The sequence below is a fragment of the Gobio gobio genome, assembly GCF_949357685.1.
Source record: "Gobio gobio genome assembly, chromosome: 10".
Taxonomy (NCBI): domain Eukaryota; kingdom Metazoa; phylum Chordata; class Actinopteri; order Cypriniformes; family Gobionidae; genus Gobio; species Gobio gobio.
The window spans coordinates 22,458,887-22,478,973 of NC_137116.1; the positions used below are offsets into that span (position 1 = coordinate 22,458,887).

General features: G+C 42.7%; 1 protein-coding gene across 3 annotated transcripts in view; it reads left to right on the plus strand.

Moving 5' to 3' along the window:
* tti2 (TELO2 interacting protein 2) overlaps positions 1–20,087 on the plus strand; it is a 106,948-nt gene that overhangs the window by 44,343 nt on the left and 42,518 nt on the right. For 2 of the 3 annotated variants that reach the window (XM_079827895.1, XM_079827894.1), the window contains exons 2-6: positions 2,525–2,711; positions 5,314–5,406; positions 5,496–5,680; positions 14,195–14,338; positions 14,504–14,660. In XM_079827895.1, coding sequence (XP_079684021.1) covers positions 2,525–2,711; positions 5,314–5,406; positions 5,496–5,680; positions 14,195–14,338; positions 14,504–14,660 — 766 coding nt within the window. Of the gene's footprint in view, positions 1–2,524; positions 2,712–5,313; positions 5,407–5,495; positions 5,681–14,194; positions 14,339–14,503; positions 14,661–14,937; positions 16,137–20,087 lie in introns of those variants that run through there. The other variant, XM_079827893.1, reaches the window with a different exon arrangement.

The following is a 20,087-nucleotide window of genomic DNA, read 5'->3' on the forward strand; positions in this document are numbered from 1 at the left end:
TTAAATATTTTTTTTCCAAAGATGGTTTCTGTCCTTTTAGGTCATTTTTATTGCGTTGATGTAAGTTCAAGTGTTTTTTGTTTAAAAAAATTAAAAGTTTGGTTTTAATTATTTGATGCTATAAAAACGGGGGTGTGACATGATGATTGACAACTTCTCTGAGCCCAACAGGATTTTTTCGGGATCTTCGGGAGGAGATTGGAGCTTTAACTTTAATTTTTACATTTCCATAACTGTTTATTTTACACTGACATGAGCTGTTCTGCAGTAAACTGTACTAACCGATTCTGCAGGAGTGTGGGCGGGGCCTTGATACCACGGATCCACTTCACGCTCACTACTGCATAGTGATGCACCGATCATGATTTTACATGGCCGATTCCAATACTGATTTTTTTCAAGAAAACTGGCCGATACCGATTTCCGATTAAAAAAAATAAAATAATTTTTAAACAATAAAAGAAAGAATGTATACATGAACAAGATGTTTATTTGGTATTTAACAGGCTAAATTGCCTTTTGGCTAATGAAAACAAGTCCGCAATCTGAAATTAACGAGAAATTGAATTGGAAATTAAAAGGCTCAAAGGTGAAATTAAAGGCAACAACTGCATATTCTGCAATCCAAACAAAGATGTTACTTAAATCAGCATTTGTTTTTAAATTCAGTGTAAAGAAAAAAAGTCTTTACCAGTGAAATTAAATAAAACCAAAGTATATAATTGTTCCAAAATGTTAAATCAAATAATGTTTAGTGCAACGAAAAAAACTAAGATGCTACAGCAGGTGCTTTTTAAATCAAATTAAGTTGAAATTTCATTTCAAAAGTACATGTATGTTCTTCTTTAGGCTTCAAAAAGAAGTATTTCGGCTTTGTTACAAGTTAGTCTGTTTCGTTCTCATCTGATCCAACTCGTGAGAAGCTGAGCTGAACAAACGCCCACTATCTGCGCTTGTGCAGGGCGCAGAGAGGTAAGCTTGCGCAACTTCAGCTCGCGCAGGAATGCGGCTCTTCATTCCCTTCAGCGTATCTTGTCTCTTCCCTCAGTTCTCCAGTTTCCGTTTGTAACACACAAGTGACATGTTCGTGTTCGCGAATGATTGCAATATAGGCGTATGTGCAGGTGGGCGCACTTCCTGAAAAATCGGCAGAAAAATACAAAGTAAACCGCCCGGTTGCCGATCGAGCGCTAGAAGCAAAAACCGGCAGGTTCCGGTTTTTGGCCTGTCAACCGGTGCATCCCTACTACTACACAGACTCAGACTCCAAGATGTCATGCCATATTTGGACATTGGCGGTGTCATGAGAAATCGAGTCCCCCCAGAAATCGCGTCTCCTTTAACACCCAGGCGGTAATACCTGATCTAAAGTTTATTTTTCAACTAAATATCCAAATAAATCTAATTATTAAACTAAATTAACCATATAAACTAAATTACTGATCTAATTACTGATCTAAAGCCCACACTGTCACTGTATGATAATTGAAATGAACTGATGACATAACCGTTTTCTCCAGAACGGCTATACCGCTGAATAAAATTATGTTGCATTATTTTCCTGTTTAACACTGCAAAGCTGCTTTGAAACAATCTGCATTGTTAAAAGCGCTATATAAATAAAGTTGACTTGACTTGAATTGAGTTGACTTAAAGTACACAGAGACGTAAATAATTTGAAACTTGGAACTATATTGAAAGCAAAAAACATGCCTAATATAATGTAAGTTCTTACACTTGATAAACACAATATTAATAAAACTTAATTGCCTAGTAATATACATAATATAATGTAGAATGTAATTAATACCTAAAAAATACTATATACTGTGACATGTAAATTCTTTTATTAGATTAATTTTAATCAGGCGCTAAAAATACTCCCCATTTATAGTCTGCTGAACCAATGGGATCACCTGGGGTCTTAAAAGGGGGGGGGGGGGTACTCAATTTCTCATGGCTGTGGCTTCACTTTACTACAATGGAAGAGAGTGAAGTCGTGTGTTAGCCATATTTTTTATTTTTTTTATACAGTCTTTGGGTTTAACAGTCAGGGCTTAGATTAAGCCAGGATTAGGCCTTAGTTCAATTAGGACATTTTAAGTAACTTTTATAAACATGCCTTGAAAAAAAACATTACTGGTATGCATATTGAGACCAAACAATGGAACTGACTTAATTTAAGATATGTTAATGAAAACAGCTCAAACATGTATTTTAGTCTGGGAATAATCTTTTAAACCTTGTCTGTGAAACCGGGGAAATTAGTTTTATTTTCTTCAACAAGGGTTTAGCGCCAGGGGCAGACAAGGCAACAAACAAAACAATCTTTTTTTAATCTCTACATTTACTAAAACTGTTATAAAAAATTATAGATATACAAAATAAAATGGTGTCAAGCCCTCTAATTTGATGAAAACTATTTAACAGAAACAGAGACTATTCCTTTTCCTGTTACAGCTGACCCCTAGCAGTCGTAACGATGGTATTAAATGCACTCAAGCGTGTCCTTTATTCTGTTCAGGGAGAGCTGGAAGCGTAACCAGGCAGTGAAGCATGTGTTCTCCTGGGTGCTGGTTCAGGTTGGACCAGCCTGGTTAGTAGAGTATTTGGAGAAGGTGTTTCCACCATCTTTGCTTATATCTGATGATTATCGCACAGAAAACAAAGTATTGGGTGTGCACTGCCTGCATCACATTGTTCTCAATGTGGTAAGTAATTTTTTTTGGTAAATATTTTGACACCACAACTGTCTTTGTGTGCAACAAATGTTCCAGAATCTAAATCTGCCTACAGAGCAGTATTATAAAAATGCAACATGGATGCGACTGCTGACATGAATGGAAAAGGTAATCCTAGAATGCATTAAAGTAAGCTCCATGAAATAAGCTGATGGCAGAGGAGAGCAATGTCAATGATAAATATGCTTGTATTTCAATAAATACTGAGCATTCTGCAGCTGATCATATACCCTCAAATATTGTAGTGTCTCTGAATTTAAGTCACTTTGTCACATGTCTGTATTGTTTTGTTAAGCACATGTCTTGTACTTGTCATTTCTGTGCATGTGCTTGTGATGTCATGTATCCTGTCTATTGTCTAATCCTGCCCATCTTGTTATCTGGTTATTGATTAATTTGCCCCACCTAATTTGCCCCCCTCCTTAATTCCCTGCCTTGTTTGTGCTCTTTATAATTCCCTTGTATATGCAGTCCCGTGCTGGATCGTTGTTTTGTCGTCTTTTCCCCATCTGGTTTGTCCCCCCCCCCTCGTGGGTGTTCATTTGTGTTTGTTTTATTTTATTGTTAATAAATCACCTTCACCTTCCTGCAATCGAGTCCTCGCTCGCTCCTTTTCTCCCAACCGTCTCTCACATAACAATCCAGCAAACTATGAGGACTCCGCAGAAGAAGGGTTCGCCTCATCCACTGTCCCGTGCCTCCGCTACAGCGCATACTCCAGTTTGAGGCCTTATGTTCCCTCCATCAACAAGGGGTGGATCTGAGAAAGTTTGCGGTAGAATTCAGTAGAGGCCCAATGATGGGGCTCTCAAGGACCTTTTTAATTATGCCCTCGATGAGCCGTTTGACTGGTATGTTTTGAGGGGACTGGACACAGGATTTGAAGCGGCAGTGGAGTATCTCGCTCGCCAGGTAGAGAAGGCTGCCGAGAGGCGGTGACTCCTCCAAGGGAGGCCGAAGCTGCTACAGCTACCACAGAGGCGGCTAGAGAAGTGGAGGAAATGGTCTCCACCTCGCCTAGGCCGCGTAGGCACAGGAAGAGGAAGGCTTCAGTCCTGGTCCCGAGGTCACTGCTGACCTTAATGCGGCGTCCAGGCGTCTTGCCTTGCCCTTGCCGCCCAGGGGCCTTGCTCTGCCTGCACCGCCCAGGCATTTTGCTCTATCCGCGACGCACAGACACCTTGCCCTGCCGTGGCCAGCCACTGACCAATGTCCGGAGATGGCTCCTGCCACTGACCAGCGTCCGGAGATGGCCCCTGCCACTGACCAGCGTCCAGAGATGGCTCCTGCCACTGACCAGCGTCTGGAGATGGCTCCTGCCACTGACCAGCGTCTGGAGATGGCTCCTGCCACTGACCAGCGTCTGGAGATGGCTCCTGCCACTGACCAGCATCTGGAGATGGCTCCTGCCACTGACCAGCGTCCGGAGATGGCTCCTACTCCTGTCAAGGGTCCAGGGAGGGCTTCATCTCCCGTCGCGATTCCGGAGAGGACTCCGTCCCTTGCACAGAGCCCAGAGAGGACTCCACCTCCCGTTTCGAATCCAGAGAGGTGGCCTCCTGAACTGTGTACGCCGCCCTGGCCTCCTGAACTGTGTGTGCCGCCCGGGCCTCCTGAACTGTGTTCGCCGCCCGGGCCTCCTGAACTGTGTTCGCCGCCCGGGCCTCCTGAACTGTGTTCGCCGCCCGGGCCTCCTGAACTGTGTTCGCCGCCCGGGCCTCCTGAACTGTGTTCGCCGCCCGGGCCTCCTGAACTGTGTGTGCCGCCCTGACCTCCTGAACTGTGTGTGCCGCCCTGACCTCCTGAACTGTGTGCGCCGCCCGGGCCTCCTGAACTGTGTGCGCCGCCCGGGCCTCCTGAACGGGCCTCCTGAACTGTGTGCGCCGCCCGGGCCTCCTGAACTGTGTGCGCCGCCCTGGTCTGTCCCTCCCGTCCCGCCCTGGTTTTTCCCTCCTGTCCCTCTCTGTTCCCTTCTAGGATTTCCTGAACTGTCCCACCTGTTCTGTCCGTTTCCCATTTCCATCCTAAGTGTTGTTGTTTTTTCCTGGTGGAGTGTCTGGTAGCCGCTCCGTAAGGAGGGGGTAATGTCACATGTCTGTCTTGTTTTGTTAAGAACATGTCTTGTAATTGTCATTTCTGTGCATGTGCTTGTGATGTCATGTCTCCTGTCTATTGTCTAACCCCGCCCATCTTGTTATCTGGTTATTTGTTAATTTGCCCCACCTGTTCTCCCTAATTTCCTGCTTTGTTTGTGCTCTTTATAATTCCCTTGTGTATGCAGTCTTGTGCTGGATTGTTGTCGTCTGTTTCCCATCGTGCTCCTAGTGTTTATGGTATTTCTGGTTTGCCCCCCCCCCCCTCTTGGGTGTTAATTTGTGTTTGTTTTATTGTATTGTTAATAAATCACCTTCACCTTCCTGCAATTGAGTCCCCTCTCCTTTTCTCCCACTTAAATAATGTGCTCCTGACATTCATAAGTGACATCAAACCCTGGAGAACATAAGTCACTGTAGTTCTTTTAATTGATGTTCAAGTATTTGATGTGTGTTAATTTGGCTTTCTCCTTCCTTAGCCAGCTGCTGATCTGAGGCAGTTTAACAGAGCTCAGTTGCTCTATCATGCTGTATTCAATCACTTACACACATCTGAGGCTGCACTTATACAGGTGATCCTTTCATATGTGCATACTTGAATGCAGATTGTGGTTTTCATTTTTAGATTAGGTTATCTCATATTTTTGTGTATTATCTTCAGGTTGTGCTGCCCTGCCTTGTAGACCTGCTGTCAGTCCTCGAGAAACCTCCAACCTTTTCAGGTATACCACGTAAACCAAATCGCTTTGACAATATCCTCCGGCACGTCTTGACATACATGGAAATGGAGCACAAGCTTGACCTTCGACGTGTATATGCCAAAAATCTTGTCTTACTTATTGAGAGGTGAGGCCTATATTATTTAGGTAGTGTAGGGATTTTACTTTCATCCATCCAAGGACGCTAAGTAAGGTTGTAATTGGTACTCACGTCACCACAGACGTTGTGATTTTTGGATCACACGTCACTTAAGGTGTGGTTATGAGTACATCAGATGACCACCTTCCCCCTCTCTTAGTTTGGGACACTAGTCAAGGTCTTTTACCTTGGCTGTATGAGAACTAGGGATGCACCGAATCCAGATTTTTGGGGTTCGGCCGAATACCGAATCCACTGGTTAAGATTCGGCCGAATCCGAAACCGAATACCGAATCTTTCTCCCATCCTCAGTCCATTATCACAGTAAACACATTAACGAAGTAAACAACGTCCACAGCAGTGCAGGGATGCTATTGACCATTTAACCGTTAAACAAAAGTAACTAACTACCAGTTAAACGGTTTAAATGTTTTTAACGCTTTTTTGTTTGTTTGTTTTTTGATGCATGGTTAAGAAAAATATGCTGTAACATTATAGCTTTATTTGTTTCCGTGAGTGAACAAATAAAGCTATAACGTTAGAGCATATTTTTTCGGCAGAAACCGAACCCCGTCAAAAAGCCCAATATTCGTCCAAATCCGAACCCGAATCCTGGATTCGGTGCATCCCTAATGAGAACACTCCAAACAGGAGGCTGTCCAATCATTTAGAATGAATGTAATGTGGGGAGAGTTGGTCAGCTGATTTATCTGAAAGATTGGTGAGGTTTCTAACTTCTAGAGACTCTTCTATCAGCACAAGGAAGACACAATTGTACATTTTACATTTTAAAATACATTTTATTTACAAAAGATAAACAAGAATAACTAACACAACTACTAAATGAATGCAAACAATTTCTACAATGAATGAGAAAAGAATAAAGTGCATAAGATGCATACAATACATGTGATTAAGTTGAGTGTGGCTATGGAAGAGTTGCTTTATCTTATGGAAAGATAAACTGTTGTTTCTCTGAAACTAAGGTGAAGAGCCTTAATCTCCTCCTCATCAGAAGGGGATAAAGGGTACCCTTTCAACAGACACTCCTTGTACTAAGTCTGCCCTGCAAGGATGAGACTGAAACAGATCACCAAGTTCTGAGTCTGTCCACCAAGGATGAGACCTAACTAGGGCTGTGAATCTTTGGGGAGGCCGCGAATCAATTCGATTCACGATTCATAGGTTTTTGATTCAAGAAAGGATTTTTGCCAATTCAGAACGATTCGATTCGAGACGATTCACATTCAAATTTGATGTGATTCGATTAACCTGATAACCTGCAGGAGGACGTGGACGCACTGAAGCTTTCTTTGCTGAATTAGCTCAAAATTACTGTCCGATGCAAGTAATTACCTTGACAAACTATACATCATTAAAAAGATCTAAGACTAAAGTTTAAATGTTTTACCGGTTTTATTCTCAGTGTAAGGGATATTCGGATCAAATAACTCTTTGGGGGAATTGATTCACAATTAAAAGAACCGAATCACCTATATGAATAATTCAGAATTAATATTTAACACCTTATCAACTTTGGGGTAGGTGACAGCACTGATAATATTTACACAACATATTGTGTAAATATTATTAGTGCTATACTACTCCTTTGGTAGTGGAGCTCACGTTATCACCTGGGTTTTTAGCCACTAATTTTGTGGCGGCATATGATGATGTGAGGCTTCATTAGATTAGAATTACTTGCCACCGACGTGGAGAGACTCTTTCTTCCTGGGCATAAGTTGCACGTTACATAAACATTCTTACCTTTCACCTCAACGAGGGAAAAGTAGCGCTTATACTTCCAGTAAGCGAAAGCTACCTTTGAATTCGTTGGACTTGCCATCGCTGACTATGCATATGCGTGTGCGTCATAGGTGTGTGTGTGTGTGTGTGTGTGTGTGTGTGTGAACCATAGACCGTAAAAAAATAGGTGTGAACTCAACCTATCAACTTCAACTTTGTCTCCCACCCACCAATCATCATCATTAGTTATGTCTATGGTACCAAAACACGCATGGCTGGCGCGCGCGCACACGCACACACACACACACGTTGCAGGTCAGACTGACAGAGCCTGTTCGGATGAAAACCGCTTCAGTGAGCTCAATTATAGTAACGCCGCATTTTTTTTCTCAGTAACGCTAACGGCGTTGTAACGGGAGAAACAGTAATTTGTTTGATTACTCGTTACTGGAAAAAATAATTCCGTTACTAACGCCGTTTATTTATAACGCCGTTATTCCCATCACTGGCCATGACACTGCCTGATTTATTCAGAATTATAAAATATCCTGACGGAGTTGACGCAAAGTGAGGACACAACTTTTATAGCTAATTTTTAATGGCAAATAAAATTCAATATTTACTTGTTGTATGGTTTGATATCTTAAAGATTTCTGCCTTTTAATGTAACTGTATTTTTTAAATTGTTGCATTTTTAAACACTTTGACAGTTTTACATTGTGACCTCATGGTGAGAACAGGGTCAATTACTTGTGTTTCCTATTATAGAGTGTGCTTTGAAATGAATACTAAAGAAATTATTTAAAAGAATAAGCAATAAATGTCCTGAGTATACAAATTTCCCTTAGATGTAACTTTTTTAGTATTTTTGTTGTGTTGACATTCTTACTTTTTAACATAAATAGGGCTTTTGTGTTTGGGACATGTTTCGTCCCTCATCTCAAGAATCAGTGATATATATACAGGTGCTGGTCATATAATTAGAATATCATCAAAAAGTTGATTTATTTAACTAATTCCATTCAAAAAGTGAAACTTGTATGTTACATTCATTACACACAGACTGATATATTTCAAATGTTTATTTCTTTTAATTTTGATGATTATAACTGACAACTAAGGAAAATCCCAAATTCAGTATCTCAGAAAATTAGAACATTGTGAAAAGGTTAAAAGACACCTGGTGCCACACTCTAATCAGCTAATTAACTCAAAACACCATCCATCTATCCATCATCATCCGCTTATCCGGGGCCGGGTCGCGGGGGCAACAGTCGAAGCATAGACGCCCAGACTTCCCTCTCCCTAGCCACTTCCTCCAGCTCTTCCAGGGGAACCCCGAGGCGTTCCCAGGCCAGCCGGGAGACATAGTCCCTCCAGCGTGTCCTATGTCTTCCCCGGGGCCTCCTCCCGGTGGGACGTGCCTGGAACACCTCCCTGGGAAGGCGTCCAGGAGGCATCCGAAATAGATGCCCGAGCCACCTCAGCTGGCTCCTCTCGATGTGGAGGAGCAACGGCTCTACTCTGAGCTCCTCCCGAGTGACCGAGCTTCTCACCCTATCTCTAAGGGAGCGTCCAGCCACCCTACGGAGAAAGCTCATTTCGGCCGCCTGTATCTAGGATCTTGTCCTTTCGGTCATGACCCACAGCTCATGACCATAGGTGAGAGTAGGAACGTAGATTGACCGGTAAATCGAGAGCTTTGCCTTACAGCTCAGCTCCTTCTTTACCACGACAGACCGGTACATCGACTGCATTACTGCAGAAACTCCACTGATCCGTCTGTCAATCTCCCGTTCCATCCTTCCCTCACTCGTGAACAAGACCCCAAGATACCTGAACTCCTCCACTTGAGGCAGGAACTCTCCACCAACCTGAAGTGGGCAATCCACCCATTTCCGACTGAGAACCATGGCCTCGGACTTGGAGGATTCTCATCCCAGCCGCTTCATACTCGGCTGCAAACCGTCCCAGTGCACGCTGAAGGTCCTTGTCTGAGGAGGCCAACATGACAACATCATCTGCAAAAAGCAGCAACGAAATCGTATGGTCCCCAAACCGGACACTCTCCGGCCCTTGGCTGCGCCTAGAAATTCTGTCCATAAAAATTATGAACAGAACCGGTGACAAAGGGCAGCCCTGCCGGAGTCCAACATGCACCGGGAACAGGTCTGACTCACTGCCGGCAATGCGAACCAAGCTCTTGCTCAGGTCGTACAGGGACCGAACAGCCCTAAGCAGGGGGCCACCGACCCCATACTCCCAGAGCACCCTCCACAGGATGCCACGAGGAACACAGTCGAATGCCTTCTCCAAATCCACAGAACACTTGTGGACTGGTTGGGCAAACTCCCATGAACCCTCCAGCACCCTGGAAAGGGTATAGAGCTGGTCCAGTGTTCCACGACAGGGACGAAAGCCACACTGTTCCTCCTGAATCCGAAGTTTGACTATCGGCCGAATTCTTCCCTCTAGTACCCTGGCATAGACTTTCCCGAGGAGGCTGAGAAGTGTGATGCCCTATAGTTGGAACACACTCTCCGGTCCCCCTTCTTGAAAAGAGGGACCACCACCCCGGTCTGCCAGCCTAGAGGTACTATCCCCAACCGCCATGCGATGTTGCAGAGGCGTGTCAGCCAAGACAGCCCCACAACATCCAGAGACTTGAGGTACTCAGGGCGGATCTCATCCACCCCCGGTGCCTTGCCACCGAGGAGCTTTTTAACTTCCTCGATGACTTTAGCCCTGGTGATGGACGAGTCCTCCTCCGAGTCCCCAGCCGCTGCTTCCTCAATGGAAGACATGTCGGTGGGATTGAGGAGATCCTAGAAGTATTCCTTCCACCGCCCGACGATATCCCCAGTTGAGGTCAACAGCTGCCCATCTCCACTGTAAACAGTGTTGGTAGGGCACTGCTTCCCCCTCCTGAGGCGTCGAACGGTTTGCCAGAATCTCTTCGAGGCCAACCGATAGTCTTTCTCCATGGCCTCACCAAACTCCTCCCAGGCCCGATTTTTTTTTTTTGCCTCCACGACTACCCGGGCTGCAGTCCGCTTGGCCTGCCGGTACCTGTCAGCTGCCTCCTGAGTCCCACAAGCCATCCAGGCCCGATAGGACTCCTACTTCAGCTTGACGGCATCCCTTACTTCCGGTGTCCACCACCGGGTTCGGGGATTGCCGCCTCAACAGGCACCAGAGACCTTACGGCTGCAGTGACAATGGAGGTGGAGAACATGGTCCACTCGGACTCAATATCTCCAGACTCCCTTGGGATCCGGTTGAAGCTCTGCCGGAGGTGGGAGTTGAAGATCTCTCTGACAGGGGGCTCGGCCAAACGTTCCCAACAGACCCTCACAGTACGTTTGGGTCTGCCGAGTCTGTCCAGCTTCCTCCCCCGCCATCGGATCCAACTCACCACCAGGTGGTGATCAGTTGACAGCTCCGCCCCTCTCTTCACCCGAGTGTCCAAGACAAATGGCCGAAGGTCAAATAACAGAACACCGCTCGGGTTCAGATCAGGGGGGCCGTTCCTCCCAATCACGCCCCTCCAGGTGTCACTGTCACTGCCCACGTGGGCGTTGAAGTCCCCCAGTAGGACGATGTAGTCTCCAGTTGGTGCACTTTCCAGCACCCTCATCCGACTCCAAGAGGGCCGGGTACTCCGCACTGCCGTTCGGGCCGTAGGCACAAACGACAGTGAGAGACCTATCCCCGACTCGAAGGCGAAGGGAAGCGACCCTCTCGTTCACCGGGGTGAACTCCAACACATGGCGGCTGAGCTGGGGGGCTATAAGCAAACCCACTCCAGCCCTCTGCCTCTCACCATGGGCAACTCCTGAGTGGTAGAGAGTCCAGCCTCTCTCAAGAAGTGTGGTTCCAGAGCCCAAGCTGTGCGTGGAGGTGAGCCTGACTATCTCTTGTCGGTACCTCTCGACCTCTGCGTCAGCCATCCCTGACGTGCATATGAAACCGAAAGTATAATTTACTCGTCTCCTCTCGGTCTGTTTCAGAGCGCCCGAAGCCTTTGGAATGACACCCAAATTCACTCATGACACAAGTCAAGCACTCGCACTTTGGATCTATCATTTATGAGCAAAGTTACGGTGATATATTAGCTAGCTAGTTGAGTAACTTACCTTCGACATGCTACATCGGTGAGGTACTGAGAGCCAACATCTTCGCAATTCTGTATGACGGTATGGCGTTTGTTTTGCCTTTGCGGATGGCCAATCACTGGCCCGCGCTGGCCAGTGATTGGCCATTCAACTAGCCCGACATACTCTTTTACTGGCCCCGGGCCATCGGGCCATTGCTTATGTCGAGCCCTGGAGGTCCAAGGTCAACGCATCCATATACCAGGAAGTTTTAGAGCACTTCATGCTTCCTGCTGCTGACCAACTTTATGGAGATGCAGATTTCATTTTCCAAAAGACTTGGCACCTGCACACAGTGCCAAAGCAACCAGTACCTGGTTTAAGGACCATGGTATCCCTGTTCTTAATTGGCCTGCAAACTCGCCTGAGCTTAACCCCATAAAAAATCTATGGGGTATTGTGAAGAGGAAGATGCGATATGCCAGACCCAACAATGCAGAAGAGCTGAAGGCCACTATCAGAGCAACCTGGGCTCTCATAACACCTGAGCAGTGCCACAGACTGATCGACTCCATGCCACGCCGCATTGCTGCAGTAATTCAAGCAAAAGGAGCCCCGACTAAGTATTGAGTGCTGTACATGCTCATACTTTTCATGTTCATACTTTTCAGTTGGCCAAGATGTCTAAAAATCCTTTCTTTGTATTGGTCTTAAAGGGTAACTAAACCCCTGCTCAGAGCTTAACTCCACCCACTGGCAATTTTCAAAAAATGCTGGAAAAGTGGGCAGAGCCCGGCGGACACAGAGGGGACGAACCGAGGGCGGGGCTGAGCGGAGGGTGTGCACCTGAGACCCGCAGGGACGGGTTGATTGACAGCTGTCAGACTCGCGAGTCGCGAAGATGGAGAATGACTGGAGTGACGCCAGCTTTGCAACAGAGCGGTCATTTCTCCTACCTTCACCTGAAGTGGAGGAGGGTGGATTGTCTGTAGACATAAACCCGGAGCCTTATCAATGCGAGCCGCTGCTCAAACTGCTTTAACTCCCGATGCCGACGATGCTAGTGAAGCAGCCGCGCAAGAGAACCGACCTAATCTATCTGCGTCCGCGGCAACCACTTGCGTGTCAGGGTTTGAAAGCGCGTCTCATGTATGAAAATTATCTGTACACATGACGGGCGGCAATAAAATCGCAAGAAAAGCCTGACGTGTACTGACAACTTCATTATTTAACCGTATTTTCTTCAATACAATGTTAAAGCATGTGTCAAGTGAGTTTCATTCATAATGTTTCCACTTCATGTAATATGACAGTTCATACTGGAGTAAAGCCGTTCTCATCGTGTGATTGGGGGAAACATTTCTGAGGGCGTGGTGAGCTCGTGCCAGGGGCGCGGATAGTGAGCCGTTGGAGGTACCATCCTACGTCACGATGTACCACAACGTCCAATAGGAAAATTCAACTGCAGTAGCCACCGTTCAACCTTAAGAGGGCAGCACTTTGGCGGTTTTACACCATATTTTATAGAATTAAAACACTTTATACTCAAATGTCAAAACATTTACTCGAATCAATGAACAGCATTAATAAAGCCCCAGTATTACAGATCATTAACTAAAAAAAGTTGGTTTAGGGTTTAGTTACCCTTTAAGTAATATTCAAATTTTCTGAGATACTGAATTTGGGAATTTCCTTAGTTGTCAGTTTTAATCATCAAAATTAAAAGAAATAAACATTTGAATAATATCAGTCTGTGTAATGAATGGATATAATATACAAGTTTCACTTTTTGAATGGAATTAGTGAAATAAATCAACTTTTTGATGATATTCTAATTATATGACCAGCACCTGTATGTATGTGTGTGTATATGTTTATATATATATATATATATATATATGTATATATGTGTATATATATATATGTATGTATGTATGTATGTATGTATGTATGTATGTATGTATGTATGTATATACCATATTTGACACATAAGAACAAACACCATTGGTTCTTGCTGAAGTGCTTGATGACACGAGAAAAACTTCATTGATTATCGCGTGCCAAGCAAGCAAGCTTCCATTTACCGTATTTGATTAGATTTTTCTAGGTTAGGTCCAAATGTTTTTTAGAACATTTTGGGTGAACTATTCCTTTAATATTCAAATGGACATTTGGCAACTGTTGTAGGTAATGAAGCCTTTCTAAAATCTAGCTAATAGCCGGGACCACTTTTGGTGAAATTGTCCAGAAAATTTTGGGTGAAAAATGCAGTATTGTGGTGAACCACAAGTAAACTGAGAGAGACATTCACCGAGAGACTGTACCTTTAAGGGAGCGGGGTTTCTAGTTAAGCGCTTCCGGGTTAACGTTGTGTGACTGTTGTTTACATCTCGCTGTACAGTTTTGAAGAATTGTACAATTATTGAAGTGGAGAGTAAAGCTGACTCGACGCATCTCTGTCTCCCGTCTCCTCACTTATAACACTCCACAGTATAAATCAATTTTCATGTTGATATATTTACTACGTTGCACATTCAGAATATTCTTAACTAGATTTGCATAGTTGTGATAATATTGCTCATCTTTAGATAATTTTTTGTTCCAAGTTGTCTGTCATTATATTATATTTTCACACATATTATTTCATGTTGTTATCTTAAAGGATGGGTATAGTAATTATTCGTCACCTGAAAAGGCTGGAGAGGGTGATTGTAGGATACTTGGAAGTCTCAGATGCTCCTGAGGAGGAATGCAGACTGAGTATCCTGGATGCTCTGCAAAAGACTCTGCAGATTGCTTGGCCATGGTAACCATCCAAAGCATCAAACATGCACAATGCTTCAGTTCAACTACATGAAATTGGAATAATCTAAGAACTGATTTATAGTCACTCTCTTGTATGCTTATTTCAGATGTATTTTACTAAACACAGTAAACATGTAAACACAATGTTTATTCAATATTTCTCTAGTATTGAGAAGAGGATAGGTTTACTAACTCGGAGTCTTCTGAGGTTTCTGGTTGACGTCTCATCAGACTCAATACCCACTCAGCTGAAAGAGCACCTCATGACCGAAGCATCCCACTGTTTACTGCTGCTCAACCACTGCACAAAGGGAAAGCTACAGGTAATAATATTTTTTATTAATTTTGTGAAATCTTGTGAATTATAGAAACTAACCTCAAGCTGTCATCCCGTGCTTGTTTTATAATTTATATAAGTTTTATTAAAAAAATTAACACATAATAATGGAAGATTTATAAGCCTAATCTTCTTTATAAGTGACTAATTAGAATTTGCAAAGCTTTTATGTGACATTGTTACTGATACATATTGCATGCATTTTCTACATGTTTAAGCCACTCTTCTATTTTCTCCTTGCTTTTTCACCCTTTTTTCTACAGCCTCTTCTGAGAGAGGTAGACAGCAGTTGTGTCCCTGACCCTGTGTTTATGTGTATCCAGAAAGTCACTGCAGCACCTCTGTGTCTATAAGCAGTTTGACTACTTGCCACTTTTCCCATTTATATAGGTGAAGTTGGCTGAGTAGAATCTGATTGAGAGAGAAATAAAATATATCTAAAACAACCTGACTTGAAAGTTGATTTCCCCCAAAGACTTTTCTCAGTTACATTTAAATAACATTTTTGAATAAACTGTACTTCTTGCTGTACACAGCCAGATCTCTTTCAAAGTACAGGTTTTTGTCCTTAGTAAATGCATTTGTAAATGGGTGGTTGACGTGAACTAAAATCCAAAGTGGGAAAAAAAAAAATCTAAAATGTATGTCAAATTTAATTATATTAATTATATTGCTTAATATGTGAATAATTAAAAACTGAATGTGTCCCTTTCTAATTCCTTATTTATTTTGCATTTTATTGACTTTTTTGTGTGGTAGTCCCAAATATTGTCCACTGGTGTGACAACATTTTTTATGTTAATATTTAATTCAGAGATTGTGTGAACGATAAGACAAATATGAATTTGTCCTAATTACATTCCCACATCAGAAGTAGCCAATAAAAATTCACAATCATGTTATTATCCCACTATAAGATGTACACATAGGGACTTTACCCAAATGTCTGGATTATATTAATTATAATTAGTATAAAACCTAATGAAGCTTCATTCCATCCTTATATGTGCATAGTGATGATATCATTATTATACTATTCAACACCTTTTACATAAATTTGTTCATTTAAGTGCCTTTTCCACTTATAATTCACTTTGTCACACCACAGGACATCATTGGACAACAAAAAGTACAGATATGCCCCGGTTTTGTACAGTCACATTTATTATTTTTTGTTCAAATAATTATAAAAAATCATTCAAATAAAGTTACAACTTAAAGCTCAAATGTTTTTTGTACAATAAAGAAGAAGAAACCAACATTCCTATAAAAAAAAAAAACCTGTGCGCTATCATAACATTTAGCAACATAACATGAACATGTAAACAAATAATGGAATAAATAATTAAATGGAATTGACCTATATAAAACAGCAAAACATCCTGTAGTTCTTACAAATAATAATTCATAGTAAACTGATTATTTTCTTTTGGAACTGTGCTGTACAACAGAGTACACCATGAAATACAAACAAATAAAAAAACAGTAGTTTTAGAGTTTAAGGACTCATCCTCCTCCTTTCACACCGCATTGAACATCAGCCAGTCATATTTGGTGAGCTGGGCTGCACGCTGGTGGGGCTCTGGCTCAGAGATGACACTGACAAGTTGGTCCTCGCTGTACATAATGCAGTCTCGCCTAGCAGGCCACTTGAATGTGTTATCCAGCCAATTTGTACCATGCAATTGACCTCAATGTGCTCAGCATTTAGTTGTGTGATCTGGCCAACAAATGGCTTCTTGTCATAGCGGACGATGACGAATTTCCCTACAGTGTACTTGTCGTCATACTCTTCCTCCTCTTCCTCTCCACCTCTGGGACTCTCAGGTTGGGTCTCTTGGACTTCACAGGCAAGCGGTTCCTCTGAATCTTTTGGCCGATTGTCTGGCCTCATCTTGCTTGGAGAGAAGCAATCGCACATCTCTGGGTAGCGGCAGAAACAGCTTAGAGACCTATAGAAGATCTCTCCAGCAGAGAAGGAAAGTATTTGGTGCGTGTTTAAGATGCCAGGTACTTTCGGGACAGAAGGTGGCAACATCTCGTTGAACACCTGGATATCTGCCTCATCGATCCATTTGAATTTTATGTTTGGGACCTCTTTTCGGGCTAGGAACTCATAGAGGTCCTTAGGGCTTTGTATGTCTTGCCCCCCATGGACATAGTTGTCTGCCATGCGTTTCACTGATCCCCCAACTCCATCGGGTGCACCTTTCCCATGGGCTCTCTCGCAGTAATTCCAGGTGATTCGCTTCAGCCTCCATGTGTAGGGTACACTACTCAAAAGGTAACAGTTTGCCTTGTTTCTGTATTGGGTGACTGGACCATCACTCAACACATGAAGCGTGTCAATCTTGTGGCCAGAGTTTGCTATAATTTCCTGTACCACTGGTTTGAGGTGGGCCCACACAGCACGTTCGTTGTGGCTGACAGAGTCAGAGATTTTTTTTTACAAAAAATGTTTATCATAATGTTTAAATAGCCTACTAATTAAAAACAATTGTTAACAGTCTGTGGTTACGATTCGTTCACGAACCGGACATCACTGAACAAAGAATGTTTACGTCCACTGGTGTAACAGCCATTTCCACCAGACACTGGAAATGGAAATGGTGTGACACTGATTTCATGTCACACTATAGGACAGTGCTGTCACACCAGTGGACATTTTCAAGATAAAGGCCAGTTTGTGGCCTAGCTATATGAGAGACACTCTTCAATCCTGACTAAGAGTGTTAAGGTTTACTTTATTTTCAATAGTTAATCAATTTAAATTGATGGAAATTTTCAGATCAATACTTAAATTATGTCACACCAAAGGACTGCATAATGGATCCCATTTCCAACAGTGCACGGAAATAGCAATATTGTGAAAATATTTGAAACAGAACTTACCTTCTGGGCAGTCCATGTGCTCCAGTGAGGTCTACTGTACTTCCTGGATTGAAGAAGACTCCCTCTCAGTAATAGGGTGCCCAAATGAATGCCCATTTAAATCTACAGAATGGTGTCACACCAGGTGGACACCAGTTTTGCGGACAAAATGTAATGTGTCACAATTATTCTAAATGGGGACCTTATGACTTATAACCTTTAGTTTCATTAAGTTAACACCGGTATAACATCTATTCAAGTATTTGAATGTATTTAGACTTATTTTTCATTTAATTACAGTAGTTTTAAGATAAGCAACGCTACCCCGGACAGTCACGCCAGTGGACAAATGTCATGTTTAAAAAAAAAAATATTTACATATTTGAATTATAATACTCATTAATTAGATGTATTAGTTCTGGAAGATTAAACTGTATATAACAACAGATATTTGAATGAAATATTATAAATTTTTATTTATATTTGTCACCATGAACACAAAAATGTAGCGTCACGTCAACCACCCAAATACACATACTTTTGATCTAAATGCCTTCAGGTAACCTGTAAATAATGCATTCATTCTAATGTGTCCAATATTTTAATCTTTAATATTTTACATTTTAACTAAAAGACCTGGAAAGTGCATTCCATTAGCATCCCCATTCATTCCAGTGGCTACTGTTTGGTTAGTGCAGGTTACCTGAAAGTACATCTTTGTTCATTGTGCTTTGTTGTGGGATTGGGTGTCACATGCCTTGCTTATGATGTCTGCATAATTATATGTTTTTTTAAATGAAACTGTGGCTCCATTCAACACAGATGTGAATAATGTAAAATACTATCTTGTGTCTTTTGCTTGTTCAGTAGAGTGCAGGAGTTTGTCATAGCACTTACATGTACATGTGCACAAATATACTGCATTGTATGCACAACTGATGAATTTTACACAGTTATGGAACCGAACTGAATCAACAATGAACTGACTTGAGCTGAATAATGACGCTATTGGCTTGCTAGAGCTGCTTAACAGCATCTGAACTTGAATTTGTAACTATTGTGAAGCTGCTTTGAAACAATCTATATTGTATAAAGTGCCTTAGAAATAAAATGGACTTTCTGATGTGTGTGTGGTGTACAGTACGTGTGTGTGTATATATATATATACATATATATACATATATATATATATATATATATATATATATACATACACATACACTCACCTAAAAGATTATTAGGAACACCTGTTCAATTTCTCATTAATGCAATTATCTAATCAACCAATCACATGGCAGTTGCTTCAATGCATTTAGGGGTGTGGTCCTGGTCAAGACAATCTCCTGAACTCCAAACTGAATGTCAGAATTGGAAAGAAAGGTGATTTAAGCTATTTTGAGCGTGGCATGGTTGTTGGTGCCAGACGGGCCGGTCTGAGTATTTCACAATCTGCTCAGTTACTGGGATTTTCACTTACAACTAGGGATGTGACGGTGAGGAAATTTCCCCACCGGTTAATTTATGTGTGACAACACCGGTAATACCGGTATCACCGGTGGAGGCTTTTAAATCACTAATTCTATCTAACCGAAAGTAACATGCACACGACCGCTCTGAACTGAAAACGCGCCAGTGCGCACACACAGTGAATGACAGCTCGTCTGTAAATGTGCGCTCTGTGAGGCCATGGGTGCGTCTCAATCAGTTCCCTAGTTCAGTAGTCAGGGCACTGATCAAGTATTGATCAGTCTATGATTGAGATGCACGCCATGAATGAATAACAGTTCGTCCGTAAAGCCTTGTTTATACTCGACGAGCACGAGGGTGCGCGTGGCAAAAATAAATGCGCGCAGTCAGCGTAGCGCGGAGGCTCGCACTGCGGAGCCAGGCGAAAGTAAACAATGCGTGCTCTGTGCGGCCGTGCACATTTTACTTTCGGTTTTGAATTAGCACCAATTCGGCTGCGGGTTGCTTGAATTGTGGGTTCATTAGCCTATTATTTTTTATGAAAAACACAACAACAAAACAAATGACAAACGCTTTTGCGTTTCGCTTTGAAACCAAATCTTCCGCGATCATCTCAGTCAGCTCCTTACTCTTAAATCTGATGAATGACTCCTGCAGCTGCCGAGATTCATGGTCGGATCCTGCTTTATTAAGCAGATACGTTCAGTTTTTATTTGTATTGTCTGTTCTCTAACTGAACTAAATTATTTTATTACTAGGCCTATAAAAAAATCAAAAAGACGGTGGGCGGTGCCACGGTGGGCAAGTAATGTAACCGGTGTTGAGTCTGGACACCGGTAACACCGGCAACACCGACTATCATAGCAAGCCTACGCACAACCATTTCTAGGGTTTACAAAGAATGGTGTGAAAAGGGAAAAACATCCAGTATGCGGCAGTCCTGTGGGCGAAAATGCCTTGTTGATGCTAGAGGTTAGAGGAGAATGGGCCGACTGATTCAAGCTGATAGAAGAGCAACTTTGACTGAAATAACCACTCGTTACAACCGAGGTATGCAGCAAAGCATTTGTGAAGC